The 10688-nt window shown below is 38.5% G+C and overlaps 1 protein-coding gene across 1 annotated transcript; it reads left to right on the forward strand.

Moving 5' to 3' along the window:
- The first annotated feature begins 207 nt into the window (after positions 1–207).
- TDRD15 (tudor domain containing 15) lies at positions 208–10000 on the forward strand. Its single transcript, XM_074578371.1, has 2 exons — positions 208–1266; positions 3833–10000. Exons 1-2 carry the CDS (start codon positions 1239–1241, stop codon positions 9862–9864), a joined length of 6060 nt encoding a protein of 2019 aa, XP_074434472.1. The 5' UTR covers positions 208–1238; the 3' UTR covers positions 9865–10000.
- The last annotated feature ends 688 nt before the right edge of the window (positions 10001–10688 follow it).

Consider the following 10688-nt stretch of genomic DNA (forward strand, 5'->3'; position numbering starts at 1 on the left):
TCTGTTAAAGAAGCAAACAGACCAGGAAAAACCCTGTCTTCCTAAGTAACTGCCAGCAGTGGAATTAATGTTGGCCAACACAAGAATGCAAGAATAAAATAGACATTTTGCCCAGAAATCCAAAGCTAAAGATGTATCAGTGACAGAACTGTACCTTTGATCTGCGTAGCACTTACAAAAAAGCTTAAATGTGACAAACATGACTGATTGCCTACAAAATCAAATTAAGAATTCCTGTAAATTTTAGGGTTAATTCAAATAGCTATGATACCACTTTAAACATGTATTATTCAGACTTCAATCCAATAGCTGTATTTAGAGATCACTATCATGTCCAAGAATTGCAGCTTTTCTCTCTCCCAATTTTGCAAAGGGTAACTACAACACTGCAACCCTGCCCACTGGATAAAAAAGGTAAAAATTGAAGGCAAACTCTTAGAAATTATTATATGCGTATGAACTCATTCCAAACAACAAAATCACTTCAGATATTCCAGCATCTGTTGATATTTGTAGGACTATAACTCATACCAGGTTTCCTTATTGTGACCACCTCATTAAGCTTATGCTCTTGGTAAAAAGAACTCCAACGAAACCAAAACCCACACATCCCCTTCCCCCCCCCCCCAAAAAAAAAACAAACCAAAAACAAAACAATAAAAAAACCGAGACTTGTATGCAAAAGATAAGCAGGGCAGCACACTGCACCCCGTTAAGATGTACTCCTCCTAGCCTAGAAAATTTCTTCCTGATGATGAGAGAGAATAAGAGCTCTCAAATCCTCTTTAGATAGCTCCACAAGATTCAGTGACCCAGAGGCACCTTTTATAAAGCTCAGAGACCACCTCATAAATAACAGACAGCTGCAAAATGCAAACACGAAGGAAAAGAAAAAAAAAAAACCAACAACCAACCAAACAAAAATAAACGCAACTCCAAAAGAAAAACGAATTAGACGAGGCCACCCACACAACACCAGCGCCAATACTTCCCCCTCAGCGCCGGGCGGAGGCGGGACCTCTGCCATTTGGCCGTGCTGATTGGCTGGGCCCTGCCGCCGCGCTCCTGCCAATCAACTCGAAGCCCCTTCCTCCGCCCAAGAAGCGTCTCAGGCCGCGCTGGTGCTGCCGCGTGCGCTCCTTGTCCGGCAGCGTGTGGCAGGCGGGCTGTGCGGCGCCATTTTGTCAGCGTGGGTCGTTGAAATCGGTGTCGGGTAAAGTCATCGCCCTCTGGCGGTTATGGCTCTCACATGTCCCTTTCGCTCTTGTAAGTGGTAAGGAAACTGTTGCTGCTGTAGGGTGGTGGTCTTCGCTTTCGGGTCTCACCTGGCGGTGACAGCGTCTGGCTAGTGGTCTGCACGTTGTGGAGTCGGGCCTGTCTCTGTTCCTCCCAGGCCAGCGCTGCCTGGGGTATCAGACAGTCCCGGTCTGAGGGGCTGCTTTGGAGAGCAGCACAGATACCTTAAGCTGTCACTCGTGTCCTGCATTTGGTTGCATTTAAGAGGCCATTGATTATGCTGTAAACTTGTTTGTGTGGTAGTAGTGCATGATAGAGTATTGATAGTGATGGCTAAACATTGCAAACAAATGTGTGACCACTGTTGCTTAGAAAGTGGGTGGAAGATTATTTGTGTTGTTCTGAGGTATGTTCTTTGAGCTGCAGTGAAGAAAAAATGGTCTTACCATGGTTTTAGGAAGGTGGATTCAGTTTTGTAATTTTGTCTTGTGAAATCTTAACGTTGTAATGAAACTGGGTATGAGGAATTTTTCCAGGGTGTGTTTGTTGGGCAGGAGGAGGATTTAGAGTAGTACAAGAATTTATGTATATTGTTGTAATGATTTTTCTATCATCTTTCCTTGTGGAGAGATGCAGAGTGGTTAATAAGAGGGCTGAGGTTTCTAAAGATGTGTTCTGAGTGAATAAGTCCTAACTGGTGTATAGGTGAGTAAAAAGCAAAAGGTCATTTTGTAAACTGTAGAAATGTGACTGTATTGGTATAATGCTACTATTTGGGCTGTGACAATGGGCAAGCCAGTGTTGATGCAAAAAATGTTTTCATTTGCTACGTGTTTCTGCAACCAGAGGTTTGTTTCAATGGAGAGAAAAAAAAAACAACAAAACACAACCAAGAGGTGCCCAAAGCATCAGTGGTGCACTTTCAAAAGTTTGATTCTCTCGAATATTCAGGTGTTTCTTCCAGGCAGACGCAATCTTTTCCTGAAGGCTGATTTCTTTTATTGAAAACCCCCTGAATTTAGTTTTCTGTCTTATTACAGGGAAAAGTGGAGAACAGGGGGCTTGTTTAAGAAGGTATTTGTCAGATCTGCATTTGGTACTGCTTTTATGGGAGGCTTTCTTGGGTGGCTAGTGGTTTTTGTGTTTGGTTTTTTTTTGAGAAGTCACGTATTGCTCTTCCTCCTGCCCGAGATGTTCTAGTAAGCTTTAAAGTAGGAGTGCTCATTTACTTATTAATTTATTTTTTTTTCCTGGAACTACAATGATAGGGATCAGTATTTACTCTTAAGACAGGTTGTATGATCACTAGCTACTTCACGTATGCTTGTGGTAAATACTACCATGGCAATTCTGTTGCAACTTTTTTGTAGGCTGAGGAAGATCTTGTTCTAATAACATTCACTTTCAGCTTCTCATAAAAATTCATAAATTGAGTATGTGCTTTGTCCAGTCTATCCTTGTGTGTTTATCCATTGTCTTTGACAGATGTTGTCTACCCTTAATTACTTTGTTAGAACAGCAGTTTATTCCACAAAATTGCTTGGTCAAATTATGGACGTGCACAGCCTTTTTAAACAATGTGAAATCACAGATCTGTTCACAAAGTTGAATGGAATCAGAAGCGGATTTTGGGGACGAAATTATAGGTGAAGGTCAGAGAAGTATATGAAAGGTTTGAGGATACTTAAACTGCCAGAAGAGGAGTGTTGAGACAGTACAAAACACACCTGGCACAGTCATTAGTTGATGGGCAGTTCAAAAATGCTGGACATAGATGAGGTATTCTATATGTCCTTTCAATTATGAAAACTTAAAATAAGCTACAGTTACACCTGATAGTGTATAGACAGCTAGATTAAGTAAATGGTAAAGCACAGAGCTGTAAGATGTCATTGGTTTGAAGGAGTGATTTACACAGAAAAAGCAGGGTGAGTAGGGGAAGCATCCTTTGTTATTCACATATTAAAAAGAAAGAGAGAAACAGACTGGAAATACTTCTGCAGGTGAACTCGTTTTGTAACTGCAGGTCCAGTGCAATGAAACACTTTCCTGGATCTCCTTTGGAGAGATTGACTGGATTTACTAATTAAATTTACTAGATGTAAGTAACATTTGTGAGATGAGCAGAGATTGTCTAAATGACATGAATTGCTTTCCACTCTTGTTTTCTTTGAGAAGAAATAGAGTTATCTTTGTGTTGTCTGTCCTGTTTCGCATTCCTGCATGTCCATGTAAGTGTCATGTCCCCCCTCCCCCCCAGTTTTCTGATATAGTCTTTAATTCTCTGTGTTATTTTGGGAACAGCTTTCTGATTTCGAATTATTCTCAAGTGATAAAATTAGTTTAGCCACAAGAGCAAGTCCAGAGGTACTTTTTTTCCCCAGATGTTACCTGAAAATGTCTTTACAAAGTGAGTTGTGTCAAGCGTATCCTAATTGCACAAAACATGACACTGTTAAATGTTTAGTATACATTTTAACTAGAAGTGTGATAATATGCTACTAAAGTGTTTTGAAAACAAATTTCATGAAAGGAATTAGTTGACAAAGAAAAAATATGTGAAATTATGAGGCTGATTTACTCCTTTTCTTTGCAGACAGAATGGAATCTTTGACTCCCTCACCAAACATAGTGGATATGAATCTGAAGATAACTAGTATAGAATGCCATCCAGAATGTTTGGTTATAGTGTTCCAGGGTCAATACAAGGCAGGATGTGAGCTTGACTATTACATACTACAAAATGAAATACAGCGTGTATTCAAAGTAAAAGGTAATGCTGACGTTGGTGGATCTTGTTTGGTGGAAGATACAGAAGGAAAATGGCATAGAGGAAGAGTTCTGGAAAAGAGGGAGAATATCTGTGAGGCTTTTCTTATAGACACTGGGCAAGTGCTGGTGGTTGAGGAAACGCATCTTGCTTCTGCTTGTGATGAACTGTTTCACCTGCCCCCAAAGGTGGTTTTGGGCGTTTTTGCAAGCATACTTCCTCTGGGAGAAAAATGGGGTCCAAAAGCCATTAACTATTTTTCATCTCTGGTAGGATTACAAGTTACAGGTCATGTGAAAGCTGTTACACCATACCAGCTGTTCATTGTAGAAGTACCAAAGATCATTAATGATGTCCTTGAACTGAAGTTAGGAAAATTTATTGATGGAGATTCATTTTGTCTTATTGTTGAAACATTAAGAGCGTTTCCCCAAGAAATGCTTTGTAAAAGAGTGCCGCAATTGTTGCAACAGAAGTATCCAGTCAAGGAGTTCCTTACTTTCCTTAATTCTGAGAAACCAACAGATTTTTGGCCAGTTCCAGATGATCTCTTTCCCCGTCTACCTGTTGGCAGTAAAGAAAATGTAAAAATAACTGTTGCAGTAAGCCCAAATAAATTTTACTGCCAGATACAGAAATGGCAGAAAGAGCTGGAAGATTTGACAGAAGCTATGCATTTGTACTATGAAGCTGTCACTACAGAAAATAATAAATCTTCTGATAATTTAGGGCTACTCTGTGCTGCCAAAAGGCAAAATGGACAGTGGCATAGAGGAGTGATAAAACAGCTTCTCTCTGACCGTGTGGAAGTCTGGTTTATGGATTTTGGCAATATTGAAGCTGTGCCATCTAGTTGCGTTCAGAAACTTAGAGTTGAGTTCATGGCATTACCGATGATATCGTTTCCATGTGTGCTCTCTTGTTTTGGTAGTCAGGATGATGCAGTAATAAAAATTCAGCTGAAAGAACTTATATGGGCCTTGATAGGACAAACTTCTGTGTGTGTCCATGTTGATTTATTCAATGACATTAAACACTTATATTACGTTACGCTGCAAAATCAAAATCTTGGAATGAATGCTAAGCATCCAGAAAACCTGAATGAGGCAGATGCATCTTGTGTCTCTCTTTTGCAAAGAAAAGTCACAAGTATTTCTGTAAACTACAAACCATTTGATGAGAAATACAGTTCATTTAAGAATTGTACAGGAAATAAACACACAAAAACCTGCTTACCTGAATGGGATATTTCTTTGTCAAGCCACTACAAAAGAGTAGAAATGCAAATGAATTCTTTCCATACTGGTTTTGTGGTATATGTCATAAATCCATCTAACTTTTGGATTCAAACATGTGAGTACCAGAATGAATTTCAAGTCTTGATGAAAAATATTGCATATGCGTATAACCAATGTGGAGCTGATGAAATGGTCCTTAAAAACCCAGAACCTGGATTGCTCTGCTGTGCCCGGTATAGCGAAGACATGTGTTATTATCGGGGTATTGTCACTGAAGTGCTTCATGAAAATATTAATGTTTATTTTTTGGACTTTGGAAATACAGATACAGTACCCTGTTGCCATGTCAAAACATTGCTTCCTGAGTTTTCTGATTTACCAGCTTTAGCTATGTGTTGTGCACTTGCTTGTACATTTCCTGTTGATGATGTGTGGGTTAAAAAGGAAATTGATTTCTTCAAACACGTTGTGTTTAACAAACTACTCCTGCTTCAAGTCATTGGAAAGCAAAACAACAAGTATATTGTTAATGTGCAGTATAGGAATGGTTTGCAGCAAGGAAATGTTGCCACGTGTATGGTTCAAGCTGGATATGCTGAATACTGGGAAAAGACACTAGATTCTGTTCTAAATTTAGCAGAAAAAAATCAAGCCCCAAGTCGCCACAAATCTAAAAGAAAAAAAGTAAATGCACAGAGTATCTGCAATATTCATAAAAATAAGGTATCTGGAAATGGAGAGGTATTTCAGAAGGAAAAATCGTTAAGTGTGCCCTCAGTGCTGAGAGAATCTGTTATGCTGTCCTGTTTTGGAAAAGGTGCTATCTCTAAAAGGTGTAAATCGGTGCATGAGAAAAAATTATTTTATAAAGAGTTTGTGTTTAAACCCGGAGCTGTTTTTGAAGTGGTGTGTTCTTACATTGTTTCCCCAGCAGATTTTTCATGTCAATTGCAAAGTAAACTCCCAGAGCTGAATAACTTAATGGAACAAATTCAGACTTACTATAAAGAGCATACCAGTCCTTACAAACCTGGACAGGTTGCCTGTGTTGTTAAACGTCCCAAAGATGGGAAGTGGTACAGAGCAACTGTTTTGGAGCAAGTATCCGCAAATGAAGTTGATGTGGTTTTTGTAGACTATGGTTATCGGGAAAGAGTTTTACTTAAAGATCTTCAAGCTGTTCTTCCAGACTTCCTAGCTCTGGAAAGTCAAGCATTTCGATGTGGACTTAAAAACGTACCCTTACAGGTTGCCTCACTTAATTGGTCTGAAGAAGTGCGTAGACACTTTGAAGACTTCATTTCTGCTTCTAGAGGACCACTGACTTGCATGATTTGTGCTCTTATTCTTGTAAGCCCCAACCGTTTATGCAATGTAGTTGACTTACAGACTCCATTTATTAGTGCAGAGGAATTCCTCAGAGAACGTGGTCTCACCCAGTCTGAAGATATGGGTCTGAGAAACCTTGCATCTTTGGGTTCTCTGTACAGTTTTTGCTACTCATCTTTTAATATAAAAATTGGAAGTGAGGAGGAGGTTTATATAACTCACATACATAGTCCTTCAAAATTCTATTGCCAGCTTAATCGAAACACTGGAACTATAGAGGCATTGATGAAGAAAGTTAGTGTCATAAGTAAAATGTCAAATAATGCAAAATATGATACCAGCAATACACGATTATGTATAGCCAGATATTTTGAAGATGGTCTCTTTTATAGAGCTTTGGCTTTTCCTGTGGAATCGACATCCTATCTATGTGCTGACTTTGTGGATTTTGGAAATAAGAATATAGTAGAAAGAGACCAGTTGATACCTATTCCAGACTCTGCCACTGACCTAATATTCACACCCATGCAAGCTGTTAAATGCTGTTTGTCAGATCTTAGGGAGTCAAAAATTCCAGCAAGAGTTACTAGATGGTTTGAGGAGACGTTCCTTGGTAAACTGCTAAAGGCTGTAATTGTATCCAGAGAAACAGAAGGACAGATTGTTGTGGAGTTATATGATGGACAACTCAAAGTCAGTCAGAAAATTAAAGAAAAAATATTGGAAGAATTGGCACCAAAAAATTATACAGAACAATTTGTTGGAAGTAATAGACAAGTGATATGTCACATGGAAGATGACAAAGAAATTAATAAAGTAACTGTTAAAAGTCCTGAAAATGTTAAGTCGAAAATGAAAGTGAAATGCCAAGTATATGATAAGTATTATCAAGGAGATATTGGACAGAATTTTGAAGATGGAGAGCAAACTGCATGTAGCACACAAAAGTTGTGTAGTGTGTCCTTAAAACCGCTAACTTTACAGGACAGTCAAGAACCAGGTTTTAGAAATACTGTCAGTGCTGTTCTGGAGCACAGAAAGGAACCTCTGGCTGGAGACCCTGCTTCTGACTCGCTCTCTCATCCTGCTTTAAATTCAAAGGAAATAACTGTAAATGCTCTCTCTGAATCGCATAATGAAAGACTAAATTATACAGGTCAGCAGGAAAGCAGTAACGAAAATATTCCTGAATTAATCAGTCTTCCTAAACGTGATATTCAGGTGAATTCTGAAGTAGCAGGGTATATTTCTCATACAAATAGTACATCAAGTTTCTATTTTCAGCTCGCAGAGGATGTAAACTTAGTAATGCAACTAGCAGAAGAATTAAACGAAAGCATGATGAATACAGGTCATGAAAATTGCATAGATGAGCTCACGGTAGGGGCACTCATTGTAGCAGAGCATGTCACAGATTGTTTTTACTATAGAGCAGTTATTAAAACTCTGAAATTGGGAAACTCGTTTGAGGTAGAGTTCATTGACTATGGTAATGCAGCAGTTGTAAGTCCTTCAAAAATCCGCAGGATTCAGAAAAAGTTCTTAACTTTGCCAAGGCTCAGTGTTCATTGTTTCCTTAGCAGAATAAACAGTGTTCCTGATAAAAGCTGGACTAATAAAAGTACTTCCTATTTTGTAAGCAAAATAAGTAACAAGCAAGTCATTTGCAAGTTCTTAAAGCAACATGGAGAGCAGTGGGAAGTAGATGTAATTTGTGATGGAAAGTCTATGTCTAAAGACCTTCTGCAGAAAAAAGACAGGACAACATCGCAAAACACACCAATGCGTAATTGGGAAAATAGGCTGAAACAAATTCTTGTTACAAATGGTAATCCTCAAGATAGAAAGTCTAGAAATGGTTTAGGTGGTCAAAGCAAAGCTAAGATGGTTAGGATGCAAAATACTTCCAAAACAGCCATAAATGTCCTTCCTCTAGATCTAAATTCTGGACAGGTAGAAGGAGCAAAAGTAAGCCATGTTTCAGAGAGTGGAGAATTTCATGTACAGTTACTTAGAAATTTGCGAATATTAAATGAATTAAATGTAATGCTTCTCAAAGAAGCACAAAGAAGTGATTTGCTTAGAGTGGATGACATTGAAGAAGGATTGGAATGCATGACAAAATCTGAAAGGACCTTGAAGTGGTATCGATCAAAAGTCATCAAGAAATTTGTCAGGGAGAAGTTAATGCTAGTTTTTTTCATGGATTATGGTGAGTATGAGATGGTGTCCTTAAATAACGCAAAGATGCTCAGTGACGAGATCAAAAGTATCCCTAAACAAGCTGTGTTTTGTAAATGTGTTTGGTTTAAAAAAATGAATACAATTCAGCTTGTCCATGTAATAAATGCAGTCCTGGATCGTGAAATAAGGATCATGTTTTTGAGATATTTGGAATCCTCTCATATCTGGGAAGTAGATGTTTCAATAGGGGAAATTCTGCTTCAGGAGTATTTGAATGAGCTCTTAAGTCATTGTCGGACTGTTGTTGGACCAGAAAGATCCATTAATACAGACTGTAAGGAGTTTGATAAATCACTCAAGATAAATTCAATCACATGGACGTTGCTGCAAAGTGGCAGAAGGTATCCTGGCTTTGCAACTGCAGTTACTGATCCTTCAAACTTCTGCATCCAGTTTGAAATCTCATTTGATTGCATGAAAAACTTGTCTTTGCTGCTCTCTGACCTTCCTGACAACTTGCCAGCTTTGCCAAAAGAACTTGTGGCTCCTGGTGTTGGCTGCTTGATCAAGTTTGGACTGGAAGCACAGTGGAACAGGGCAGAAGTTAGTGAAGTAACAGCTCAGTCTGTTGTTCTTACATTTATTGATTATGGCTTTCTGAAGATCATCCCTTACTCTGATATCCATAAACTTAAAGTTATTCCAGAAAGTCTGTCTTATTTACCACGTTTGGCACGCTCTTGCTCTTTGCATGATATAGTCCCTGCCAGGGGGGAATACTGGAGTGATGAAGCTAAACTTCTGTTTCAGAAGCTTCTAAGTAAACCAGGGCTGATATTTCATTTTAAACACTATGGCTCTGAAATGAAATTAGAGGTGGATGTTCTGTATGAGGAGAACAATCTAGCTCAGGCCTTAATTGCTGCTGGCCATGCAGTCTACTCTAGAAGTAGATGCTGCCTCATTCCAGTTGGCAGAATTAAATCAGAAAAAACAGATTTGCAGCCTGTGTGTCCAGCTTCTAGCTACTGTGCTTCTCTTTGTGAACTGTATTATAATTACAATGAAGACTCTTATTTTGCTGACAGAAGTAAAGCAAAAAAGTGAAACAAAAAATATCCGAAGCATAGGACTATGTGTCATAAAGTTTCAAATAAGGAAGTCTGTTAAAGTGGGTGCTGGAATACCATTGACAGGATCTGAGTTCATATAACACTAAAGGAAAAGAAAAACTGTAAAAGATGGACAATGCTGTGAAGAATTTGGGTTTCTTTGGTGTTGTGATAAGAAAAGTAAAATTGACTTAATACACTGTAAGTCTGCTACTAGAAGCACTGATTGAGATTTGTGATTCTGATGTTCCACAATCCAGAAAGATGGTGTGAAGATACTATCAAAATAATTATTTGAATGATAAGTAGAATGAAGTTAGGAGAGTACTTCTTCAATGCATTACAAAAAAATACAGATACCAGTCTTGGTATATTTTTTTCCTTCAAGATCTACTGTTATATTTATTTAGACAATCATGGTTTTGGCAAACTTTTCTGTCAGAATGCTTTTACAATTTATATGTATGTATATATATAAAACTTTATTTGCAGTAACATCTGGTTTACAGTGGAGTTGTCTCCTTCTTGTTTTGGATGCTCAGAAAACAGATGCCAAGCATCTTTTCTTTGTTTCTAATTCCAAATTTCCCCTGTGAGTGTCTTTTCTCTTGTTAGGAGAAAGTTTACTAACAATAAACCAAAAGCTTTGATCCCCATTTATGAGAGTTGTTTTCAGTAAGCTCTTAGTGTAAAGATGCCGTTGACCTGTCTCAAGGTTCTCTTGGTATTTTGAGTTGCATCACGATTGGGATTGTTGTCTCTGCTGAGTGCTTGTTCCCCTGATCTCTCCTCCATCCTCCCAAAGAAGTTTTCTCCATA

This window comes from Larus michahellis, chromosome 3 (assembly GCF_964199755.1).
Source record: "Larus michahellis chromosome 3, bLarMic1.1, whole genome shotgun sequence".
NCBI classification, from domain to species: Eukaryota; Metazoa; Chordata; class Aves; order Charadriiformes; family Laridae; genus Larus; species Larus michahellis.